At 54.3% G+C, this 25,693-nt stretch overlaps 1 protein-coding gene across 5 annotated transcripts in view; it reads right to left on the bottom strand.

Annotated features, from left to right (window-relative positions):
- Window positions 1-7: 7 nt before the first annotated feature.
- TMC3 (transmembrane channel like 3) overlaps window positions 8-25,693 on the bottom strand; it is a 266,252-nt gene continuing 240,566 nt past the window's right edge. For all 5 annotated transcript variants that reach the window (XM_074318275.2, XM_088789384.1, XM_088789382.1 and 2 more), the window contains 20 exons: window positions 23,096-23,171; window positions 20,705-20,786; window positions 18,994-19,100; window positions 18,156-18,254; window positions 17,930-18,072; window positions 17,184-17,331; window positions 16,479-16,522; window positions 15,181-15,328; window positions 13,758-13,867; window positions 12,239-12,317; window positions 10,785-11,030; window positions 10,029-10,157; window positions 9,674-9,741; window positions 8,191-8,319; window positions 6,466-6,576; window positions 5,707-5,832; window positions 5,104-5,182; window positions 4,210-4,252; window positions 3,121-3,370; window positions 8-2,520 (listed from right to left, as the gene is read on the bottom strand). In XM_074318275.2, coding sequence (XP_074174376.2) covers window positions 1,677-2,520; window positions 3,121-3,370; window positions 4,210-4,252; window positions 5,104-5,182; window positions 5,707-5,832; window positions 6,466-6,576; window positions 8,191-8,319; window positions 9,674-9,741; window positions 10,029-10,157; window positions 10,785-11,030; window positions 12,239-12,317; window positions 13,758-13,867; window positions 15,181-15,328; window positions 16,479-16,522; window positions 17,184-17,331; window positions 17,930-18,072; window positions 18,156-18,254; window positions 18,994-19,100; window positions 20,705-20,786; window positions 23,096-23,171 — 3,061 coding nt within the window. In that variant the 3' untranslated portion in view covers window positions 8-1,676. The remainder of the gene's footprint in view (window positions 2,521-3,120; window positions 3,371-4,209; window positions 4,253-5,103; window positions 5,183-5,706; window positions 5,833-6,465; window positions 6,577-8,190; window positions 8,320-9,673; window positions 9,742-10,028; window positions 10,158-10,784; window positions 11,031-12,238; window positions 12,318-13,757; window positions 13,868-15,180; window positions 15,329-16,478; window positions 16,523-17,183; window positions 17,332-17,929; window positions 18,073-18,155; window positions 18,255-18,993; window positions 19,101-20,704; window positions 20,787-23,095; window positions 23,172-25,693) is intronic.

The following is a 25,693-nucleotide window of genomic DNA, read 5'->3' as shown; positions in this document are numbered from 1 at the left end:
CAATAAGAAACAGATAAATATTGTGTAGTTTATTCATATGATGAAATACTTCACAGCAGTTACAGTAAGTGAGCGTGATCGATATATTTGTCCAACAGACCTTAGAAACATAAATGTGAACAGCACACGCAGGACGATAGCGTTGAATTAGTAAAACATACTTAGGTATTGTTTTGTAGGTGCTCACACATATATATTCACACACACACACACACACACAGCGTATAACTGTGAACAGGTGACTGAAAGCACGGACAGACGCCGAGCTCTCGCTAGTCCGCGGGGAGGGAAGCTAAGTGTGCAGACTAGAGCGGACTGATCACATCTGTAATCTCTTCTTGACGCTATGCTGCTGCTGCTGCTAACGACATGGCTAGACGGAAATAAACTTCCAACAGCGTGACACAGGGGGAATATGGGTGCTTGTCCGCTAGCTTCTGGACGACTGTGCGCGGTTTATGTCTGTCTCTCTGGCTAAAGACAGAGCCCACGCTAAGAGCGGGAGCGCATGGGAGCTGCGCTGGACACTGAAGGGTGACACATGCTCGCAGCGCTGGGTGTGTACTGGTGACACTCGCGTTTCCTTAGGAAGGATGGGGCATCACCCTCCCCCCGGCCCCACACAGGTGTTCTGACAGGTCCTGGAGCAGGGCCAGATGCTTCTGAAGCGTGTGGCAGGGCGCCAGGGAGCCCTCAGCTACAGCCCCAGAGCGAGCACGTGGAAGAGGGGACCCTCATCAGGGAACGCCTGTTGGCACCTCTCAGAACAGGACATCCCCAGGGTGTTCTAGAACCTTCCCTCTTTTAAGTGTCAGTTACTGGGGGTGCGGAAATGAAGAAACACCATTCCTGTCCCAGGGGCTCTCACAGTCCTGCGGAGACAGAAAACTTCAAAGACACAATTTAGAGTGACAGCAGTTATGAGAAGAGAGAGGAACGGAGGGCAGGCCAGTTAACCATGGCAGACCGCACACACAGTTCTCCCACCTGCTCCCGGAGAACAGGGCCCCAGCCACAAAGGGCAAAGTGACCTGACGTGGGAGGGACGGAGAACCCTTCTTTCTCCAGGGCTACCTGGCTGGGGGCCGTACACCTGGAACTTTCTGTGCCGCGAATTCCCCCTTCACCTACCGCCTGGAGCAAGCCTGCAGATAGCAGGAGAAACCCAGGTCAACAACACAAATAGAGCTGAGAGGGAGGAAGACGGAGCCCCAAAGATCTCTGACCTCGGTCCAGCTGAGCCTGAAGCCAGTTACAGGAACCGAGAGACCCTGGGGGGTCTGTACCGCCACCCATGGGTCCTGACCAGTGAACAGACATCCAGCCCAGTGAACAGACGGACTTACTCCTGTCGCCCCCAACCTGGCTGTTCAGACCAGCTAGCTACGCGCTGTGGAATCTCCAAGGGCGACACCTCGGCCTGCACACTCAGCGGAGGGCGGAGTCCAGGCACTATTAGGATTCGTGGTCCCCCTGAATGCAGGCAAAGGACTGACGTTTTCTGAAACGATGGGTGGGCCGGGCACAGGGAGACCCCCGCCGCACAACGGCCAGGACGCCTGGAGCTGCCCCACAGGTCTCTGACCCTCACCACGCATGCTTAGCCCTTTCTCCAGCAGGGGAGGGAACACACAGTCAGACCACACGAGTGCACGGGGGGGGGGGGGGGGACACCGCTAGACATCGGAACAAATCAGGTCGTTGAGACCCACGGCCAGCTCCAGCCTCGACACGGCCGTCCTCCCGCCGAGCTGGCCCACGGACCTGCGGGAGCTGTGCCGGCTGCAGGACACCTGGAGGTACTGGTCAGCGCTGCTGCTCTGCTGCTCGCTACTGGACGCCGCCGACATGGAATCCGATTCTGTGAGGCATGGCTCCTCCTTGGGCTTGCCTCTGGGCCGCAGAGGGTGCTGGGGGGACCGCAGAGTCCGGGAGCGTGGCTTCCGCTGCACACACAGCGGCTGGTCAAGGGGACCCTCAGCACCATGCTTCCGGGGCCTGTGGCGCCCCCAGCCCCGGTGCCCAGCAGCCAGGGTCTGGCGTTCTGACCTGTCGGCCACGTAAGACTGAGGAGCCCCGCGGAGGTCAGCCAGGGCATGTGGGTACAGAGACCGATGGGTCCGGTCCCCCCTCCAGGCCTCTTCCTCTTCCTCACTCAGCAGCGGGGAGCGAGCCCGCTGGGGGGCCCGGGACACACGCTGCCACATACTCCCGGGCTGCATCTCTACAACATCCCCTAAGGCATCGATCTTAAAATGTCCTTCCGGCCAGAACGCTGGATGGGTTTTTTGGGGAGACTCACGTTCATTAACAACATAGTATCTGGGGGCGTGGGGCCTGTGGCCATGTGGCACCAAGGCCAACACCCCTGCTCCATGGAGCGGGGGGCTGATTTGCTGAAAGTCTTGTTGGAAAAGGGGTTCTGAGTGAACATCCTCGATACGCTTTGTAAGCGTCACAGCTGCGCGGGATCTGGTCTGGTGACGGCCACCTGTGCCTGCACACGGACCAGGCAGGGACCTGTAAGACGGGGGGTGGGGAGGGGGGTGTCAGGCACCGCATCCGTGGTCTCAGAGCCGTTAATGCAACGAGGGGCCCCGTGCATCTCCAGGGAGGGCAGAGGGCCCTCCTTTGTCCAGGAGCACACAGTGGGACTGACGGTGGTGGAGCACATGTTAGGAGCACTCTTCACCCTCTCTGCCGCAGCGCGGTCCCCAGAACCCCCCAAGACTGCTAGAACCCCTCGTCCGTGTCAAGGTCCAGAGACATGCAGACAATGCCTTGTATAGCAAAATTTCAAGTTCTTTGTTTACTTAGTCATTGTCTTAAAAACAAACAAACACAACCTCCCCCCCACAAAACAAAGTCCCTGTATTGCATCTACATTGCTTTCACTGTGTTACACTCAGCTCAACTTTACGCAGGAGTTTGGGTGAGTGGCTCCTTCCGGGCCGCCCTCCTCTAACAGCACGCAGCTCTCCTGCTCTTACGTGGAGGTGAGACACACAGACACGACCTGCTGACAACCTGGCCAGCCCAGAACTACAGTATAAAGGATCCTGCCAATCACACGGCGAGTTCAAGCGGGCAGGTGCCCTTCTGTGCTGCAGTCAAGCTCACCTGTTAGTGTCGCCCTCTGGCCACGAGTGGGAGATGCCGGGGAGAGGAGGGCTGCCGGGCCCTGGCCGGGTACTCAGGGGCACGGGTTGGGTGACCGTCTCTACCCTGCCACTCCTGCTGCTTGATGAGTCGAGGCTGACCACATGGCCGTTGTTCTGGGCTGTCGCCGAGGGAGCCGAGGACAGGAGGCTGCCGAGGTCACTGTCCTTTGGCAGCCTCCTGGTGCCTTCCTCTTGGGTTTGGATGCGGGCTGCGGAGACAGGCAGGGCTATGAGGGCGTGAGCTCCAGGGGGAGGCACACTCAGGGCAGCTCAGCTGCAGGAGGGCCATGACTTCCAGCGGCCGGCGCTACAGACAGCTGCGGGCACCCGCAGGCACAGCTAACCTGTGGGCAACACACGTTACATAGTGCACGAAGCTGGGGTGGCAGGGGGGTGCGGGAAGACTCCGAGCCTGGGGCCTGGCAGCTGCACCGGCCGGCACCTCCATCAGGCAAAGTGGGGGACTCCCAGCTTTGGGGCCCACTCTCCTCCCTTCTGGCACATCACTTTCACTCCTTATGCTTTCATTCTTTCTGGGGTGGGGGTGGGGTGGGGTTCTTCTTTTTCCCTCTGAGCCTGTCCAGGGGGGAAGAGACGGGAAGAGAGGTGTATCCACTGGGTTTGGGTTCCTTACTCGGGTCTCTGTTTTCGTGGCTGGGCCTGCCTGGCGGACATTTCCTGGCGGGAGGGGGCCTCACCCTGGGGTAGAAGCTGGGGGAGGGGGCCTTGCAAGGAAGAAATGGGCCCCTGAGAGGAAGGACCCAAAATGAACCAAGACGTCTGTCCGGGTTTTCTCCAGATTTCCGGGATGCTTTTTCTCTCTTACTTCAAAATTTCCTTCCGATTTCAGACATGTTTTGGGGTTAGTAGAAGGCTTGGTTATGATGTGAAAATTGTACACTTAAACCAACATTTATATCCCTAGGTTTTATTTTATTGTTCATGGTGAAAACCACAGTTAATCGAAAATTTTCCAAGTAGCGTACCCTAAACTGCTCTATTCTTAAATGCCCACCAAGCGAGACATCACATTTTTCTTTCTACTTACCTTCTACCATTTGGGCAACCTTTTTCTTATCTTCAGATCTTGCCTGAAATACAAATGAAAGTGATATGTTTTGGATTTAGCAGGAAGCAGTGACGAGCACTAATCGCGGGGAAAACAAAGTATGTGTCACTGCTCATATCTCGGACCAGGACTGAACCAACACTGGCCCCAGGGGACAGCGTGCTCTGGAGTCGGCCTGCGATTTGAGTGAATAAACGCTGACACCCCAGAGCTGAAGTTTTATGCCTATAAAGTTTATTTTCAGGGACAGCAAAGTGTGGATCAAGACGGGAGATGTTCATCTCCACAAAAATGCCCTTTGCAACTCCCAATACATTTCTTTGACTATGCACAGAACAAGCTGGTATTTCTTTACTTGAATTGATATTCATAGGAGGTGTTTTTTCTTTCTTTCTTTTTTTTTTTTTTTTTTAAAAAAAAACAAAACAAAGAGGTGCAAGTGTACTGTGTGAGGTCCTGGGTCCTGGGAGAGTGTAAGGACAACCAGAATCTAAAAGATGGGAAACAGGAGGGTCTTTCGGTCCCAACGTGCCTCTGGGCTCAGACGTGCAGGCTGACAGGAGACCGGGAAGGGGCGCTTTCTCTTACCCTCTGCATGTACCCACGGCCGGCAAAGAACCACTAAACCAAGGGCTGGGCTTGGCCACGGAGGGCGCTCAGTGCTCAGGGCATCGGCAAGGCCCCTGGGAGAGGGGGCAATGGCACAGACGGGAGCCATCCTGGTGTGCTTAGAAATAAGACCGGGAGGTCCTGGACGGGAGGGGTGGCCTTGCTCCCCAGGGATGGGAAAGCGTGCCCTGGCCTGTGCCCCAGCGGCAGAGGGCGGTCACGGGGTGGACACACTGCCAAGAGCAGGGATCAGGTTATACTTGCGTTCTGGATGTGCATTTTGAGCTGCTGGTTGCTGAGCTTCAGGGACCTCGCGATGCTCTGAAGATAGTAGATGAGCATGCTAGGACGAAGAGCAGGCGGTGAGCACCCTCTGTGCCTTTCACCTGGTCCCTGCGGCGAGAGGCCGGAGCCCACCCTCCGCCCCTCCCGAGGACAGCGGTCTCAGGGAGCCCTCCAGCGGCCACTGTGGGAACGGCGGCTTTCCCTGACGTCTGCTTTCCACAGCAATCCCCACCGACCTGGAATGCAGCAGGGGTTAGAGCAGGAAGGGAGGGGCACTGGCAGGGTATGATGGGTTAGGAGAAACCGGGTCTGAGCACTGCAGCTGTCCCTTACGCCAAGCAAGCAGAGCGACTGAGCGGCACTGTGCTAGGCCTGCTTGGGACGAGTTACGCGACTGGAGAACAGGGTAAAGATAATGGCACTCGACGCCATCACAGGGGCCAGTGAGTCCCCCAACTTGGCTGCGGCTGACCGAGCACGCCTCTAAGCGACTGGGGAACAGCTCGCTGATTTCACAGTGACTGGCACGCAGCCTGCTCCGTGGGCGCGTGCGGCTGGCAGGGAGGTGCCTGTGGTACTCACACGAGCAGCAGCACGGCCGGCAGGATCACCACGGGGCTGCTGACGTACCCGAGCACAGCGCCGAGCCACACAGGGAAGCCCTCCTCGATCGTTTCCGCCACAATGTCGTACATTTTCTCTTGGCCACTATGAGAAAGCACATTATGTCGCATCTGGCAAAGGGGTGCAGAAGCCATCTGGAAGTGGCGAGGTGGCAGAGCCCCCCTCAAAGCCAGCCACAAGACTGCAGCGAATGGCTGGACGTTAAGCGGTACGAAGCGCTGCCCAGCGGCTGTCCTGCAAAGTGCCCCTCCTCGGCGTGGAGCTTTCAGGTGGGGGCCGTAATCACACCGCGTCACACACACGTGTGTTGTGTGCACAGAAGCAGCCTCTAACTGCGAGGCGTGTGCTGTGTCAGAACCCACGTCCAGCGAATGTGTGGGGAGGTACCCTAGGGATTGCTGCCTTGAGCAGCCACACACCGGGGACTCCAAAGTGACATGGGCCGTCTTTACTAAAAGCTCTGAGTGCTGAGGGGAAGTCTGAGCCAGCAGCACCGGCTGAGTCTGTCGCCCTATTTTATTTGAAATGGGCCGTATCTTTTGACGAGGAGCAGAGATGACTGGGTCTGGGAGGGCCTGCTACCAGAGGAAGGGCACTGTCTTGCATCCTAAAGGCTTGGGTTCGGCTCCTTCTCTGCTGCTGACCTGTTCTGCGAGCCTCCTGTCACTGTGGGGGCCCCTCCCCGACAGCTGAGCGGGCCGAGGGAAGGCGACTCACCTGAACGGCCCGCAGCTGGGAGACGGCTTGTACCGGACGATGGAGAAAACGGTGGGCAGCATGCAGAGGAAGAGCATAAACAGGAGCGTCGCCAAGTAGAAGTTGTTGGACCTGCAAGGAAGCCACGTGCCACGTGTGGATGTCACTCCATGGCCGATCGCTGGTGACACCCATGCCCAAGGGACTGACACAGAAACCGCAGCCCCAACCCCTCGCAAACAGAAAACTCTCCGCCCATCACTGTCTAGGAAAGGGTCTGTCACAGGGTCACAGGCAGCTGAGCAAACGAGAAGTCGCTGCCCAGAGAGACTGATGGTGCAGGCCAACCTGTGCGTCCACTAAAACCTGCAGAGCATCTACCTGTCGGCATCCAAACAAGAGACGCTGAGCCCATTGCCGTCAGCCAATGAGCTTCATTCACGGAACCTCCGCAGAACCTCTGTCCCACCCACTGGGGTCCTCACCCAACTGCCCCTCTCGAACTACTCTCACATCTGAGCACGGCTGCCCTCCTTTGGTTCTGATTCTTGACTTTCGCGTGGCTGTGGTTTGCACTCAACCTCTTATCGTCTGTGCCCTGGGCTGCTGGGGTCCTCGCTCTGCCTGAATAAGCCCGGGGCCCTAAGCCGGTGCAGAGTTCTGAGGAGACAGTGTTGGTGAGCCTCGAGAGTCTCGACTGGCACTCTGTCCTAGTGTCCTCCACGACACAGACGTACTAGAAGAGAAAGGAAACTCTCAGAAGTAGACGTGTTCACCTGTGAAACCTCTCCCTCCGCCTGCCATATGTACTACACGTATCTATCTGGAACATAAACTATATATACTCTCTAGACCTACCTACCTAGGTCCTAGTCAAAAAATTGGAAAGCCACGATACAGATCCACATACAAAACTATTACGTCCAAATAAAATAAACAAGCTCTAACATGTTCAAAATGTGTTACGATTTCACCAAAAGGGCCAGTAAAGGAACAAAGCAAAACACCAGATGAAGCAAGTACTGGCCAGGCTGCAGGACGGCTAACTGGGGCTGCCTCCTGCCTCCCCCGGCTGGTGGGAGGAGCAGAAAGGGAGCGGCCACCCTGGAGAAGTTTCTGGTGCTGTGGGCGCCAGAGGAACGCAGGAAGCCCCGTGACCAACACTGTACTCATAGGGGTCTGCCCCAGAAGGGACACCTGGGGGAAGGTTCAAGTTCAAGGAGAGCTAGCAGCTGGACACAGGCCACACGTCTGTGACAGTAGCGTGGGGAAAGGCCCTGGGGCATTTTCCTCAGGGAGGGGACTCTCCCGTGCAGCGCTGAAGGGGGTAAACCGTGTGTGTGATCCCACCGACTAAAGGAAAAGACCGGGCACAGAGAGCAGTGCCACCGGCCACCGGCCACCGGTGGTGACAGGAAGCCGGGGGACTTCTGGGTGACGCTCTTGTGTCTCCATCTGGGCGCAGGTTACACACCTGTGATCAGGTGGTGCATATATGCCAAACGGGATATTTACGATGTGTGCCCTTTCTGAGTGATGATTAAATACCAGTAAAACGTTTCTAAAAATGTGTCGTGAGGTGATGGGGGTTGTGCTTAACCCCGGGGCACGATGCTGGATGTGACTTCATGGGGGACAGAAAGATGGTGACGGCGGGCGCTGGGAGGCCCCTGTGCTGGAGGCGGCCCGGCACACGGCGAGCCTGGACGGCACAGCTCTGTGTGTGACAGACCTGGTTCTACTGACCTGGAGGCTCGAAACACCTGCGGGTGGGGCACGTTGCAGGTCAGCACAGCCCAGCTCCTCAGGTACATCAGCCCGACCAGCTTGAGGACGTTGAACGCGGGGAGACATGGCGAGAAGAAGGAGCCCATCCTGGAAGGGCAGGGAAGGCCAGTGAGCCCGCGTTCTCTTCCAGTCCCCCTGGTTCTGACACCTTGGGGTTCACACCCGCTGCTTAAAGAAGCTCCCAAAGGCCTGAGACTCCGACCCTCCACCTTGTGGAGATACGGCAAGTCACTTGTGCAGGTGGGTGGGGTGACTGCACGCGCCCCCTTTGCACAGGAACACTTAGTGCTGGCCTCTCTTTACACTTAGCAAAGGAAAGGGCCTCCTCTGGAGAACAGGCAAATAATGGACAACTACAGTTTGGGGCAAGTTTGAGACTTGCCTATGTTAATAAGTTACAGATTTTCAGGTCGAATTAACATATGTGCAACAGCGACTTTGGCTGGACCTCACATTTCAGCCCATCTCATCATGACTGCGGAGTCATGAAGGAAGAGGGGGCCACCCAATCGTTATACACATGGAAGGTGGGTCTGGGGAAATTGAGCGCTTTACCCAAAGTGCCCAGGGTGACCCTGTATCATCCAAACCGAGACACTTCTGAGTGACAGGTCTGGGGCAATAGGTAAGTAACGGACTGTCCCAGGGAAACAGCCAGTCACCCTGCAAAGAAGTGTCAACCATGGAACAAAACCCAGGTCTTCTGACTATAAGGCTACATCCATTTTTAGTGAATGTGCGTTCAGTACAATGCTTGTGGAATTAATGGTAGGAAAACCGTTACAGATACAAGAATATGTTTAAGTAAGTCCTTTAAAAAGAAACTTCCGGTTTCTCTCAGCAAGCAAAAATATTACTGTCTGTGTGAAGTTACACAAGACACTTAGCCGCTCTGCGCCTCAGTTTCCTCATCTTTAAAATGGAGAAAATGATATTAATAACCTCACAGGGTTTCTATAAGAATTAAACCAGTTGCAAAGGGTATACAAGTAAAAGTGCTTGATAGCTAGTAAATTTTATGCGTTATTTTTAATTCTGTATCTGTGAAAATATTTTGCAAAATAAGTGGACTATAGGAATACAGAATTTGGTGGAAGGAACATGACTCCTGGAAGTCATTGGTGGGGAGGGGGGTCAGCAGCCTCCCTCTCCTCCTTTCCTAAATCCTGCCCAGCAGCTTATCGTACTGGTTCCTGTGCATATTTTTTTTTGGCAGTCACCAACAGTGGCCTAAAAATGGACTACTTCCTTCATCCCTTTCTGCAAAACGCTTAGAAAGCCATTACTAAAATTACCGTGCATGCAAAATAGTTGCACTAAAACCTGTGTTCTTTCTTAACCTGTATGACGGTGTTTATTGTGGTCACACCCCACCCACACTAAGTAAAACCTGGGCCCAGACGGCATGTGAGCCACGGCAGGGGGCAGCTGTGCTACCTACCAAATCATTCCTTGGTTGTAGACTAAATGCAGCACGTTCTCCGCGATTTTGAATTCCCCGTATTCAGGCTACAAGAGAAAAGGAGCCCGCATAAAAATGTCCCCAAGTTCTGGGCTTCAAGTGGTTCTTTAAGTCCCATGCAGAGAACGCTTTGCTCTTACCGATATGTGGGGATCGCCGTCTGTGAGGCCAGCCCAGCAAATAGCAAATGACAAAAGGCCATGCAAATGCATCTTTCACCCTCCCTCTTCCCGCACGGAGTTTCTCTTGGCCGTGGCTGTTTCGCAGCCCAGATGTCAGGAAAGGCTGGGTCCAGCCACGCAGACCTCTGCACTGGACACAGCATCTTACTTACAAACTTGCTCTCGAGGTCCCAGCACCAGTAGTCACTTAAGTAGCGAACAAAGAGCCCTCGGGAGAAGTCGATGAGCAGGATGCTGGCCACGGTGAAGAGCAGGTCGATGATGGACAGCTTCAGCATCTCCTGAAACACACGGTCCCTGGGTCTGCACGCCCCGCCTTCCAGCTGCCCACCTCTGCCTTCAGGGGCCCCCATCTCTGCTTGCTGCCATGGGCTTGGGCCACTGGGCACATCTCATTCACTCCTGGCATGTGATGGGTGCCCAAGAGATATCTGTTCATTTGAATGCTGATGTCCAAGGTCAGCATGACACGGACCCAGGAGGCCCTGAGGCCTGTGGTCTGAACCGCAGGACACTGACTACCTGGGGCCTGTGAGTCCATGTAGGGCTAGCACCTCGGGGCTGAGGTTCCCTGCACACAAGTGTGTGGAAGGTGGAAGGCAGAGCGGCTGGAGCACAGAGCACGGAGCAGGCACCTAGGCTCGGGCCTGTCCACCCGCCCGTGGCTATCTGTGTCCTCCGTTACTAACGTGACAACAGGGTACTTATGAGGACTCAGCACACAGCCAGCACTGCACGAGTCTCTGAACTACTTATTATTACTGATTTGGAGACCTGGAAATCCCTCAGCCCTCACTGAACCTTATCTTCCTTTTCTGCAACATAAGGATAATGACACTTCAGGGAGCTGCTCCAGTGAAGTGATGAAGCGGATGTGGACGGGCTTTAGAAGGAAGAAAGGCAGCCACCTGTCCGACGTAAGTTTCCCAGCACTGGTCCTGCGGACCCTGGGTGTAGACGGTGGTCTGGTTGGTGTCTGAGAGGGACACCGTGTAAGTGGGGACACTGGCCAGGTCTGGGGCCCACGTGCTGTTTCTCCTGAGCCCCGTCCCAGGCCCAGAAGTGGACCATTTCTCTCCTTCAGGGGCTGTCCTGGTGGCAAAGAAGATGGTAGAATCTGTCCAGTGACTTGTGTTATTTTTGGTAGCAGCTTCCTGTGGAGAGAGGGAGGCAGAGAAGGAAGGGGGAAAAAAAAAAAAAAAGTCCACGTATTTGTAGGAGAAAAACAACATCATGGCACTCCTCGGGGACAATCTCTCTTTCCCTTTCTCTCTCCCCATCTCTTTCTAGCTCTAGCTTGGTAGATAGCCACCTGACTAGAGTTGGCCCCAAAATGGAACTTGCAGTTGTAATGGGAAGCATTTACTGGTTTTATAAGTGTTTTATCTTGGGATCCTTACAAGACTGTCAGGTAAGAATAATTACCCCACGTTGCAGATGAGGGGACTTTGCTCGTAACGCAGTTAAGGACCCTGTCTGTGCAACGTCAAAGCCTGGAGGCAGATCAGTAGCTCTGAGTGGCCTCTTCTGTGCCATAAGCCTCGGAATTCGATGCTAGTATGAAACAGCTTTGATCCACAGCGCTAAGAAGCCTTCTCCTCCCTGCCTCCCCTCCCCCACCATTTGGGAGCTCCTCACCAGTGGGCAGGGTTACAAAGAGCTCCAAGGCTACCCCAGGCTGCGAGTGGACACCACTGTTGGGAGGGGGGATAGTGGGCCCACTCTGAACCGTTCCCCACGAGATGTTTGTTTTCTCCCTATTTTCTCAGTGAGTCTTACAGTCTGCCGGTCCTCCAGGGCTCATCTACAACAGCTATAGCTTTTCCTGGTGGAATTCAAGGAAATGGGGTAGAAGATGGAAAGAGGGTTGGGGTCAAAAGACCCCAGTTCTCACCCAGCACTGTCACATACTAGCCATAAACTCTGGCCTCAGTTTCTTTATCTTGGAAATGGGGCTAATTTTTCTCTCCCTACCTTGAAAAGACCACAAGTGAGTTGAGTTTTGAACACGACGTAGGGAGAGCAAGTAGAAAAAGTGATGCTGCCCACCGTGACGACCCTGGTGTGCGTATGCGTGTGAGTGTGAGTGCGTGTGAGTGTGTGTGCCAGTGCATGTCAGTGCGTGTGTGTGTGTCAGTGCATGTGAGCATGTGTGCGCGTGTGAGCACGTGTCAGCATGTGTGAGCGCGTGTCAGTGCGTGTGAGTGCATGTGAGCGCATGAGAGCACGAGTGCATGTGAGCGCATGTGAGTGCATGTGAGCATGTGTGCGCGTGTGAGCACGTGTCAGCACGTGTGAGCGCGTGTCAGTGCGTGTGAGTGCGTGCCAGCGCGTGGGCAGCAGCCTAGGACGGCCCACCTACCTCGGAGCTCATGCTGTTAACTTTGTCCAGCAGCGCGATGATCAGACTGTACAGGTTGCCCAGGTACAGCACGAGGACCCTGGAAGGCACAAGCCCACCCGAGACAAGGCTGCCCCCCCACGCACATGCCACACACACGCACATACACATGCCACACTCACACGGATGCACACACATGCACACATACACGCCACACAAAAGTCCACGGTTCACGACCTGCCACCGTCTGGGAGTGACCATCGTGGTTATGCCAAGACAATGGCTGCCACTGGGTTTCCTTCGGAATCACACTGGGGGCATTTAGAAAAGTACCGAATCCCAGAACCCAGCCTGCCTCAGGAGGTCTGGATGGGGTCCTGCTGTGGCCCTCCCAGGTGGTTACATCCACCCTTGGATCAGAATTTAAACACCACTGGGGGCAGAAAGACCGTGAGCTTAGCAAGTGGGCCTCTGAGGTGGAGCGTAAGCGATCTGTGTCACGCTTTCCAGCTTATAAAGCGCGTTTCCCGGCATTCTGTCGTCTGACCTCACAACTCTGAGGCACACACCACTACCATCCCCACGTGGGCTGAGTACACTGGAGCATACGTGGGGAGGCATAAGTGACCAGCTCTGGCTCGCAGTTACAAAGAGGCAGGATGCAGCTCAGGGTCTCGGCGGTCAGGCGCTATGAGGGGCTGAGGCAGTGAGGGCCGTGGGCACAGCCACACCGTGTGGACGAGTGAGTGGACGGGACCTGCCAGCAATGCCCTCGAACAGCCAGCGGTCAGACTTGACGCCAGCTTCCCCCACGTAGGAGGCTTTGGGAAACACATCCTGGAACTTCCCACAATGCAGCCTAGAGTCTTAGCTGACACTTGTCCGGAAAAATGAGATGAGAAAGGAAAATGGCAGGTTTACAAACACCTCCCAGGGACAGTGGTTAGCACGCTGAGAACCTGAAACCTAAAACAGTTGCTCTTGGTCCTTTGATGCCTGAAGGAGAGCAACCCTTGTCAGAGTGGCCTGTGGAAGGTTTGTTGTATAGAATGTGGTCGGTTACAAGAGAAAACATGATGAGACCAATATGGGGGTGGGGGGGCACTGCCAGCACCTCTGTCACATTCCCTCTAATGGTAAGTCCCGGAAACCCCCTGCTTTAATTCATACATGAGACCATCCAGGGGAAGTGATTCTTCAGGAAGATGGACGGAGCCATCTGGAAATGAAACGTGGTGGTTGCTAACTCCTGTGGGGTGTGCCGCAGGATGTCCCCTCAGGCCCCCGGGCCTGCTGTTGTTCGGGTCACATTTGCCCCCGCTGCCACCTCCACTGACCGTCCTGGCACGGCCTATCCACAAGAACCTCTTAGCTTTTGGGAATTAGAAACAGCGCCTCCATGTTTTGAGTTGCATCCATAGGGACAGTTCTGAGCTAAGTATTGGAGTGGGGCATGAAGCCAGCCCTGGCTCTCCAGGGACGCGGGTTCCCAAGAGGGATGTGGGGACCCACACGTGGCATTCCCCGTGGGGTACAGTACCTTGCCAGCTGGAAGCGCAGTGTTGTTCGCGGGTGGTACATCTCCAAGGCTGCGATGAGGTCAAAGGCAGAAGGCGCCAGCATGGTGACGAGTGAGACCACCACGCTCACCTGCCGAGAGAGGCCACCGTGAGATCCCCCGCGGCCACACCCGGCTCACTCACCTCCCAGCTGGTCTCAGCCGAACGTTTGGTCACACTGTTCTGACACGGGCAGCCTCCCCCGCATCTCTGCTCATTAGCCTTTTCAAAAGGCCACTTTGTCATGGGTTTAGAAGCTCCTTAACTGAGGACACGCCTGGGTGCCGGTCACTAGCATTTCTGTCACTGGTTCCAAGTAGCGCCTTCCCTGACCTTGAGTGAGGCGTGGAAACACCGACAACTATTGAGAGCAGAAAGGGATGGCTGAGAGATAGTTAATGCTCTTTATGGACATGAAAGATTAATTATCGGAGAATTAGTCCTGGCTCTTACTTCCCTGTACTTAAGACAAACGAAAGGGGAGATTCAGCTGGTGGTACACAAGAGGTACGGACTAAAGTAAGAAATAATTCTGAATATATCCTTTAGAAATCTATCTGCCTGTCTGTCCTCCATCTGTCTGTCCATCCATCCATACATCTTCCTATCAATCAACACACAAGCCCACATGTACATCTCACATAACTGACATAAAATAGAAAGAAGTATAGAAAACGGGTACCTAACGTCGTCTCAGACCCTGAGAATTGCCGAGCACTGAGGACAAGTGCTGAGCATCACACATCGTCTACACTCCGTTTTTCAGACCCCATGGATGACAATCCTTTCCACAGAAGTGGTCTGAGAGGCAGCATTTGTGCTATTTCTGCCTTTCAAATCTTTACAGGTACATGGAACTAAGCTCTTGGGACAACAGTGTCATAATAAATATTAAGAATTATAAAACTGTTCAGAACCTTCCTCTTGGTAATTTTCTATTCATGGAATCTTCACATAAATGGAGGGAAAAGGTCTTTTTTTAAAAAAGCCACTGGTGCGGGGCTGGTTCGGGAGGCATTATTTGTTTAGAAATGCAGAAGCCACCAAGTGTCCGACAACTGGGTGGAGGTGGTGCTGACACACGCACTGAACCTCAACGTCAGTGCCCATCTGCAAGTGAGGGCAACTTCTGGAAACGTGTCGGTGAGGAAATACATGTGAGAAACGCAAAGCTCGGGCAAAACGACTCAAAGGCAAGAACGTGCAAATGCTTGAAGCTGTTTTTGAATCGAAAAAACTGATGGAGAGCAGAGAAATTACGTAGCGCAGCCCGGCGTTGCCACTGGCTTACAGCCCGGGTGGTCTGTGCTCTAGAAAGACAGGACTGAAGCTTGTCCGAGGAGTGTCTCCAGCTGACACCTGGAGAAATGCCACAGAAAAGGGGATGCGGCTTCTGTGTGGTACCTCGTTCTTTTCCCAGAGCGTCAACTCCTTCTTCGACTGCTCCAGCTTCTGGGATCGGTCCACCACGAAGTAGATGAGATAAATGCTCCCCGCCAGTGAGACGAGCACCAGCATGTTGGCGACCACCCGCAGGCAGACGGTCACAGCTCTGTGGGAGGAGCAGGTGTGAGGACGACGCACAGGCGCCGCCTGGGGGTCCTGGGCACAGGGCTGGCGGGAAGCAGCCATCCAGTGCGAGTTCTCCCCTTTCGCTCCCTCCTCCCCCACGTCCTGTTAGAATAGACCAGAATGCCTACTACACCTTTGTTTTCTTTAAGCTTTGACGGAATCAAGAGGGTTAGAATTTGTGTGTGGAAGAGGGATGAGAAACAGAGTTTTTGCTGATTTGTTTGCCTGTAACACTGAAGCTCTGAATGAGATGTCTCTGAGCTGGAACAGACTGAGGGCGGCTATAGCTTTCAAATTTGAGGGAACATGAAAATCACCCGTGAGCGCTGCTGTGCGACACCTGCTGACCATGGGACTGTTGTGCCCCAACCCCAGACAGTCTCCTTCCCTAAATCAGGGCCGTGCCCTCGCCCTCTGAGAAGCACTGACAAGTCCCATGATCTCATTTCACAGGGGAGGAAGTCGAGGCCAGGAAGGTCAAGGTCATGGGAGCTGATGACAAGGAGGGCTAGAACACGTCTCCCGACTCCCTGTGGAGCCCCACCCCACGCCCGGCTTCCTCTGTGCGCTCGGGGGGCTCCCTCCCTGTGCAGACTCACCACGGGGCGAAAGAACCAGCGAGGACTTGGGAGAGCAGGGGTGTCAGTCCCATGGGGACAGGCTCGTTGCCCCTTCCTGGGACAGACCCAGCTGGATCAGCAGGGTCCCAACCTCACCAAGGGGGCCCCCAAACTCGGCAAAATCACCTGAGGAGGCTTGTCAACAAGAAATGCATACTATCCATGGCTTGTGACTTCAGAGATTTGCTGGTACATAAAGCTGGACTTGCCTCGATGTACCGAACTAGAACTTGGTGCTAAAAAGACTTCTTTTATTATCAAAGCAAAAGACCAGGAAGCTGGTCAGCTTCAGACCTCCCAAGCAGTCGCTGGGTCAGCGGGAGGAGGAACCTAAATACTGGAATTGAACAGCTGCCGGCTTCCCCCACGTCTCATCACTGGAAGGCTAGACTTTAGGAAGAAAGAACTGCCTGATGACGTGTGAAAGTAAGACACAGACAGTCTGGTGATTCTGGTGGCAGAGGAAACCAGCTCAGCCATACATTCAGCACGGGGAGTGTGAGTACATACAGGTTTTTGCTTTTCTTCTTTTCCTGTTCTTCTAGGATCGCCTCCTTCAAGGAAACACACACACCATGTTAGAAGCTAAGCATCATTCTTAATCATCAATCTTTAAAATATTTTGTGATCAAAACTGATTTATCAGTTTATTTTCCATCACAACTTCACTGCAAGGTTTTACTGATACCAGTGCTTTCTGTCATAAGTAGATAGAAAGAGGAGATGGGAGAGTCAATTCTGTACGTAACTGAAGTTTTTCTCAACAGGGGGCACCGTTTAGCTGCCTGATTGTTCAGCAGATTCAAGTTCTGAGCGCCCTCACTGCACTGTCTGCCAACATGGAAAGCTTATTGCCCCCACATACGTGTTTATTCGTTTATAAGTTATCTACGTGTAATATGGTACAAGTCCATTAGACGAATGATCCAAAATACACACACGGAAATGTTAGAAGGATGAAAATAAAAGAATAAAAATAAAGAGAAGTTCCAATTATGTCAATAAAGTTGATTAGGGAAGAAAAAAACAAAAGAGAAGTTCTCACATTTTCTTCCAGGACTCGACTGGGTGGGTGGAGGCCCCATGGGGAGAGGACCCATCCCTCATCCAGCCGAGGGCCAGGGGCTCAGGCTGGACAGATGGGCTGGGGACTGAACAGCTGGGCCTCCGCATCCCCCTTCCTCCCCCTTCGCAGCCGCCCGGGCCCTCACTCACCCGGATGCTGTTCACGATGGCCGCGGTTTTGCTCTCCGCAGCCTCCGGGTTCCCAATGAGGTAGTCCCAGGCACAGAACACCCGCCAGCAGAAGGTGTAGTTCTCACTGGAAGCGCTGGCCAGGCTCGTGCGGGAGTTCTTCGCCATCCTGCAAAAGAGCCAGAGTGGTCACGCGAGGACAGTGTCAGGACAGGCGCGGCCACATGCATGCGGAGCCAGAACACGCTGCCCCCGGGAGGGTGTAGGCCGGTCACCGGCTGGTTCAGCCCCCACCCGTGTCCTCGGTCACCCCTTCCCAATGGTGTGAAAATGGTAACAGCCGGTTATTGGGTGAGTCCTTTACAAGCGGTCCCACCGCTGTGCTGGCCAGGAGGCCCCCGAGGTGTGTGGCCCTGGGAGCCAGCCCACTGCATCTCTGTGCAGCTGTGACTGGAAACGAAATGCTTTCCTTCCAGCTGAATCAGTGCAGCCCATGCCCACTGAGGGTAACTCCACCCCACCAGTGTCCGACACGACATTAACTGGTAAGTCTGCATGGTTCGGGTCTCTCCAGACCCAGCACAGAACCTGGCACAGAGGGATGAGTGTCAGTAACTACTGGTTAAAACCAGCACGACTCTTTTGGCCTCGGCCTCATCTGTACAGTGGGCACAGTTACGCCCTAGCTTGACAGGGTGGCTGACAAGAGGAAACGAGACGGCGCCCGTCACGCCTGGCACACACTCTGAGAAGCGCAGCAGCCGTACTTTTTTAAGAGGACGATGAAGCTGTAGGCGAACACTGCCATCCCCACCAGGAAATACGCCAAGGGCAGCCGGTAGCCGGCTCTGCCGATCCTCCTCTCTCTGCCATAGTAGCCGTAGAAGAGGACCGAGTACTGGAGGTAGCCCTGCAAAGACAGTGCTGGTGTCCGCGCTGCTCCCGTTCGCGCCCTCCCTCCAGACCAGCCCGTGGCCCCGCCGCCTGCCTCACCCCCAGGGACCAGACGGTGTCCAGGTCTTGGGCAGATGCGATGTGAGCCGTGGGGATGGTCTTGCTGGCCGTGCTTCCAAAGGGCTGGCCTGCAATGAGCTGGTGAGAGAGACAGGACGTCCCATGGGCCTCGGTGCGAGGGGACCGGAGGGAAAGAGGCGGGCGACCTCCAGTCTCCCGGGAAGAGGCTGCACGCGAGCGCCCTCTAGTGGGTGGATTTCGGCTGAAGCCTCACCGATGCGAAATTAACAGGGGGGCCGGAGTTTCTGGGCCTGATCAGGGCCTGGGTGTTCTGTCTCTGGCTGCACTGGCTTCCAGGGGTGGATGACTGACATGCCTGGGTTTCTCTAAAGACTTGGGAACTGGCCCCGTTGACTTTGTGAGGAGGATTGAGAGTGGAGACATGGGATTTATTTGAACATGGTGTCCACAAACTGGCCTGAAGGCCAAATCCAGCCTGATGCCTTTTTGTACAGCCCGAAAGCTGAGAACAGCTTTTCCATTTTTAAATGGTTGGGGAAAAAAATCAAAAGAAGATTCCTATTTTGTGACAGCACGATTGTAATGAAACGCAAATGTCAGCATCTGCGCGTATTGCTGTCTGGGAGCACAGCCACCCCCGGTGGTGTCTGAGCTGTGGCCGCTTCCGCACAAACGGGTAGGTGGGCGCCATGGCCCACGGACCCGACCCAGTTACTGCCTGGCCCTCCCCAGAGCCAGCCTGCGCCCTGCTCTGACACACAGGCCGTCCTCCACACCGCGGTCGGCTCACAGTCCTGCTCAGACGGCTCCACCTTTCCCCGAGCGGCATTTGCTTCTCTCCTGAAATGGTTCTTACCTCAGGAATGATGACAAAAGCACCAGTCATAATGGTGAGCACAATATTAATTCCGAACAGCCATCTCAAGAAGATGAAGTAGGAGGCAACCCCAGATCCAAAATGACCTGCAGAAAGACAACAATGAGGACCCTCCCGGGGCCAGAGGCTCTCCACGCAGCGACCAAGGACTCTCAGCATCTACAAATGACTGCTTAGCGGGCTCAAGGCGCTGTCGTGCCTGCCAGTTACTGAGGCAGAAAAGAGCCCCAATGAAGTAATTTTCCTCATGTCACATTCATCTCAAATACTTTTATCCAATTTATAATATTTCATGGAGGTTCAGAAGTATCGGCATCTTCTGAGAATCTGACATTTTTCTTTTTATTTTTCCATTACTTTTGAGAATTCCAAGGATTCCTTTAAGGTTTCTTTTGTCTTAATTTCAAGGTAAACAATTTGCTAGATGTTAACATTAGGAGATACGGGGTGAAGGGGTTACAGGAACTCTCTCTGCAACTTTTCTATACATGTAAATCTATTCTAAAATAAAAAGTATATTCAAAAACAAATTTCTATTGAGAAAATAAGGGCGCCTAGAAGAAGTCAGACGAGGACGTCGGTGGTATTTTTTATGACCTTCTGGAGCAGATGGGTTTGTCCCATACTTAAAACAAATAACCTCTTTTCAGTTTTTTTCAAATCTAGTCTATGTGTGTCATGATAAATACGAAAACACAAAACATCACAGAGAAAACACAAAATATACCTATCCCAAGATCAATACATTAAAATCACTACTGGAATTAGTTTCCAGTAAACCTGTAGTGCAGCCCTCCACTATTTTTATACATGTATAAGTTTTTATATGAAATTGGCATCTCTTTATAGCATGCATCTTTCACTTTCAATATATTACCAGCATTTTTTCATGCAAAAATGCTCTTGTATAGCATGAATTCTATTGTTCCATCGAATGCATTTTCCGTTGTTTATTTAACCTATCCCCCACTGCTGGACATACAGAACGTTTCCAACTTTCCACCAGGCAGGTAAGTAATCACCAGGGTGAATCTGCCACGAGTCACTTCTGCCTAAGGTGAGGTTTCCCAGAGGCAGAGCCTGAGAGACGATTCCGCTAATATGAGTGAGGAGGTGCTCTCGGGAGAAAGGGGTCAGGGCGTCAGGGGAGATGGGGAAAGAGCTGCGTGAGGAGGTGGTCTCGGCTGGAGCCTGGCCTGGCCTGCGCCCGTGGGAAGGAGCTCTGGGGGGCAGCACGGAGGTGCTCCCATGTTGAATGCCCCTCAGTCAGTCTGACTCACGTGGAGCTGGGCGGCCTGGCCAGGTGATGTGTGCCCCACGTGTCACAGTCCAGACCAGGGGACTCCTCTGGGGAGGGGGGCAAAGCAGCAGCTACGAAAACGCACGTTTTTACTTTTGTTTTGCAACTGCCCATGTTACGCTCTTATTCACCCACCATTTTTTTCTCAGTCCTTTGGGGTTTGCGTTGTGTCTGACTAATGAAGGAACTGACAGAGCCACAGCAGAACGTGGGACTGTTTCCCTCCCGGGTGGTGGTGGGGACAGACACCACGTTCCCATCTCCAGCAGGGTCAGCGCCAAGTGTGCCAGTGCCCCCGGCTGCCCGGTGGAAGGACCGGCAGGCGCCAGACCCTGGCCCCGCCACCGGCTGGACACGAGTGCCACGCCCCCCCCTCCAGGGCCCCCTTACTCTCGATTTTCTTTATCCTCGTCTCCCAGGGGATGAAGACGACCACGAAGTTACGGGCCAGACGAGCCAACTTCCGCCAGAGCTGAAGGAGGGAGCAAGGTTAGGGCACTTGGCATCTGTGACAACGGCAGTGGCTTTGGGCACCAGGGTCCTTAGCGCAGGAGGGGCTGTGACCAGTCTGACGCCTTCAGGCTGAGTTCACAGGGGCTCGGGGGGCCCTAGGACCACGAGCCCCCAGTCTGCTCTACGCTCCTGCTCAGAGGGCACCTGCTCTGGGCGCGCAGCTGTGGGTCTGCACCGAGGTGTGTGTCCTCTGGGGTCTCGGCCGCCCTCTTCCCACCATCCCTGCTGCGGGAGGACGCAGAGCTGGAGGGATGAGGCCCAGTACAGCCACCTGAGCCCCCCTGGAGCGGGGCCCAGGAAGCCACGTGGCTAACTGACTCCCTGGAGGACTACAACCCCCCCCCCCCGTTTGAGGGCCAGAGTCTAGAATATACCCTGAAAATGAGCACACCCAGTGGGTGCCCCCAATGCTGCAGCTGGAACTCACCTCCCAGTCTCTCTCCTGGCCAAACCTGCCACAGAAAGGTCTGGAAGTTTGTCATGCATATTTCACACACAACTGCCATTAGTAGAAAGGCCTGTTTTTTCCCTCAAAGGAGAACACAGCACACTGTGCGCTGACACTGGCTCCGCTCCCCCACTGCGCGGGCAGCCTATCCATTAACACACAAACCATCTGGGTTTGTGTTGGAAGCGAATGGTATCATTGCAGAAAGGAGGGTTACAGACGTAATTACAGAGTTCTCAGCTGCAAGACAGCACACCGCCGAAACAGACGCGACTGCTAAGGCTACCGGGCTGCTTGTAACGGTAAATCTGAACTTTATCAGGAGCTGGAACTGGTCCCGTTCCGCTCGTGATTCCAGACCCAACTCCCACAAGGATGGCGCCCAGCTCCTTTGCACCCAGGAAGCCATGCTTCCCCCCAAACTCCCAGCAGGCACTTCCGGGCTCTTCTAGGCTGGGCACACAGTGCCTGATTCCCGTGCCTGCCCCGGGCTTCCCCTCCAGCACACAGAGGAGGACCGCTGCCCCCTCACCTCCCAGTCCCACCCAGAGGACGGCGGGTGCTCACACACCCTCTGGGGAGGGTGTGGGCTTGGGAAGCACGTGCGTCCCACAGGGTGAGAAGCACTTGGGGTGGCCCGGCTACACCTCTGTCTCACTCTGTGCCCCTGGGAAACGCTGCTTTTCTGTCTCTGGGATGCCATTTCCTTATCTCTACAAGAAGTAGAAGCCATCTAGTGGTGTTCAGAACGCTCTTTAAATTAAAAACTCTGTGAGAATTTCAATCCATGGGACAGACTAAAGCAGAGCAGATTCTGTGAGCAGAGATGCAAAGACTCTGCTTCCTGGGGGCTCGTCTGAGGGGCCAGAGGGGCTCCGCAGTCCAGACCACTAGACTGAATGGCCCCCAGCACTCACTCTGCTGAGGTGTCTACACCAGCTGTGCCCGGCAGCTTCCTAGAGACAAAGGGGATTAAAAGTCATGAGACCCATTGTGTGTTCATCACCCAGAGTCAGTTCTCACAATGGGATTTATAGATGATGTAATACAGAATTGTACACCTGAAATCTATGTAATTTTACTAACAATTGTCACCCCAATAAATTTAAAAAAAAAGTCATGAGACCAAGAGTTGGAAGGCATGGGAAAAACACCAGGCTTATCTGATGCTTCAAAACCGAGTCCCCAGGGCGAAAGGCACTGCTAACGGTGAGCAAAAAAACTGCTTAGCAACATGGAAAAGTCTTTATGTTGTGGTGTTAAATGAAAAAAGAAGCCAAAACGTATGCATACCATGATTACTCTGATGTGAAAATTAGGTATTCAAGGAAACGAGATTTTTAAAAAGACTCTACTGGGAAGTAGGGATGGTCACAGAAGGAGACATGACTTCCTGTCCTCTAAACAGTTATGGAAATTATTGCAACGTCTTTGTAACCAGATAATTTCAGTATATACTGCAGTTTAGCTTTAAGTAACTGAATGGGAAAAATAAGAAACAAACACCTTAGCACTGTATTATAAAAGGGGCGTTGGATTCACTTATAACTTTCCCTTATAAGAGACACAAGCAACCAATTCCACACGTGTGGGACTAAGTCATGAAAGATGCTAGCTCATCTTCTCAAGGGAAGACAGCCACTTCGGATACACCAGGCTCACCCAGGGCCACATCACTGGCAAGTGACGGTATCTGGGACTACAATCCCAGGTTGGGGACATGCAGACCTCACAGCCCCCACGCTGCTCTACGGCGGCTGGTGACTGAGGTCCACGAGGGCTACGGCAGGGGCCACTCCGAGACCACCTGTGCGCGTTACCTTGGCACCGGCTGCTTGGTAGCCGCGGGTCCTGGTCAGCCGCCCTTCAAACTTCAGGATGATGTCCTTCGCTCGTCTGAGAGGAGAGAGAAGTGGCAGTGAGCACAACTCATCCCATTACAGGCTTGGCAAAACACGCGGACACCCCGCCCCAGGAGCAGGAGGCCGAACAACACGGGACAAGGTGCTGGGGGCCGGGGAGGCGTGCAGCCCTTTCATCTCCTGGTCTCTGGCAAGGGGCAGACTCCCAGCACCTCAGACGGCGTCAGCGAGGTGGTGGTTACGGGGTGGAGGCTGGGGCCGGGGACTGGAGGACGGTGGGCCAAGGCACGGCTTGGTTGTAAGATGAATGAGTACTCGGGGTGTCACGCACAGCACGTGCGTCCAGCTGACACCGCTGGGCGGGATATGGGAACACTGCTGAGTGCAAAGCCTGAGCTCTCATCTCCAGGAAGCTTGCTTTTCTTTGCCTTTTGTCGTATCTGTACGAGATGAGCCTACTGTGGTTATCACTTCACAGTGCGTGTAAATCCAGCCAGCATGCCGTACTCCTTAGACTTACATGGGGACACACGCCAATTATTTCTCAGTAAGAGGGGGGAAACTTATTTTCTTTAACACTGAAGTAGATTATTTCATACAAACGTTACAAGGGACTTTCTAGCGGCCCCGCCCTTGCTGGCAGGGGTCCTGAGTTGGGAAACCCGGGCAGCAGGCGGCAGCTTCTCAATTCGGCCACTTGATGTCAGCACCCTTCCTCCCACACTCAGTTCCTAGGAGGTGAGTCAGACTAGAAACAGGTAGTGTCTGGGTCCTGTGAGCAAGAAAGCTGTGTCTACATGGCCATGGACAGCCTGACTCAGCCCGAACCAACCCCGACACACGAATTGATCACGTGGATGAGCTGACCCGATGTCTCTCCTGAAAGGATTCATACTGCAAAGGGGGCTAATGCATGGGGGGGATGGTTACATCCGCACCCGATGACGCCAGTGTTAGCGCCGTGGGACAGACTGAGTCAGGCGCTGCTAGAGACGAATGTCACGGTGGAGGCGACTGCATCCGGCACAGCACCGGCGGGATCCCCATTATCCACGCTGCCCACCCGCCGCGGGGCCGCACTCGGTGCCGAAGCACTTTGTCCTTCCCAACCATGCCGTGTGCCAGGCGTGCCTGCATGCGTCCCAGCCTCCAGCAACCCCCCGCTCCGAGTCCTTCCTCGCGAGACCCAGGAGCTGCCGGACTCCGCCTGGGGCAGAGTGACCTCTTCCACACACGACCTGATCAAACCAACGCTCGGGTCTGCACCTCTGCGCCCACATTCCAATCACCCCAATTCACAGACCAGCCAGTGGTCTGGCTGCGTTCTGGTCAGAACCAGACATGCAGACAAGGATGAGAGCTGACGTTCCAGCCAGGCAGCCTGGCAGAAGGCTTGGCTTGTTCTTTTGCTTCTCAGGTGTTTGGACAGGAAAGGTCTCGTTTGCTCTGCTCTGCTCTGCCTGCAGGTTGAAACGGCTTAACCTTGTACGGTTCAGACAATTGCTCATCGTCTGCATTTCTGTATGATTTAAAAATTCTGATGGAACCCATCATTCTTTTAAGATAAACTGGTCCGATGATGGCGCTGGAAGAGTTCCTGTTTCAGCTGGGGTCAGGAAGCCGGCGTGTACAGCTGAGCTCCAGCACTCAGGAGCTGTGTGTCCTGGGGTAAGCCACTTCACATCTCTGAGCACCAGTCCTCTCAGCTGAGGAATGCCATCCTCACTTAAAGAGGTGAAAGGGGTGAGAGCAGGTCACAGACAGGGAGCGTAACTGGAAACTTCTGCGAGTCAGAACGACAGGTGTGACCTTCGCTACCTGGGCAGCCACCGGGGCAGGCGGCATCCTGGTCCTGACTGGAAGAACAGGCCTTGGAGTGCAAATCTAACAAAGGCGGGTTTGAGGGGACGAAATGCATGCCTCAAAGCAGACCAGGAGAGAAGGGGCTACGTGCTGGGCATCTGGATGAGACACTGGACTGTAAGAGAGGGCAGTGGTTCTAACCCTCGCCACACGGTGGTGGGCGCCTGGTGGGCAATTCACTGCTTGTTTTCTCCAGGGGCGTCCACGTCTCAGCTCGACGGGACCGGCCATTAAGCCCCTTCTGCTGTGGTCCCAGACAGCGGCATCAGCAATCACCGCTCACTCCCCGAGAGTGACGACTGCACACCACGTACGCCTAGCTCTTGGTGGTGGTGGGGGGTTTATCTCACTTAATCCCTGAACTGATCTCAAATGAATATGTGAAGCAACCAGCCTGAAAGCACCTTGGGAGCGCGGGCCCTCCCTGCAGGCCCCTGCCTCAGTAGACCTGAGGACAACCAGGCCTCCCTGAGTGTTCAGCAGCCTGACGCTAACTGCAGACCTTCTGGAAGCCTGCTGCAGGAGGCAGGCGCTCCTCTTCACCGTCACTTCAGCATTGCAGGGAAAGGAGCTGGCATTTAGAGAAATTAAGCAAACTGCCCCGTATCCCCACCACTGACTGGGAGCGGCAGCACCTGCACTCAGATCTGGCTTCACATCTTCAGCTCTTCGCCACCATCTGAGCAGATGCTC

Source organism: Rhinolophus sinicus, chromosome 13, assembly GCF_057876585.1.
Source record: "Rhinolophus sinicus isolate RSI-liver-muscle chromosome 13, RSI-T2T, whole genome shotgun sequence".
NCBI classification, from domain to species: domain Eukaryota; kingdom Metazoa; phylum Chordata; class Mammalia; order Chiroptera; family Rhinolophidae; genus Rhinolophus; species Rhinolophus sinicus.
This window is presented reverse-complemented; position numbering and strand designations above follow the sequence as displayed.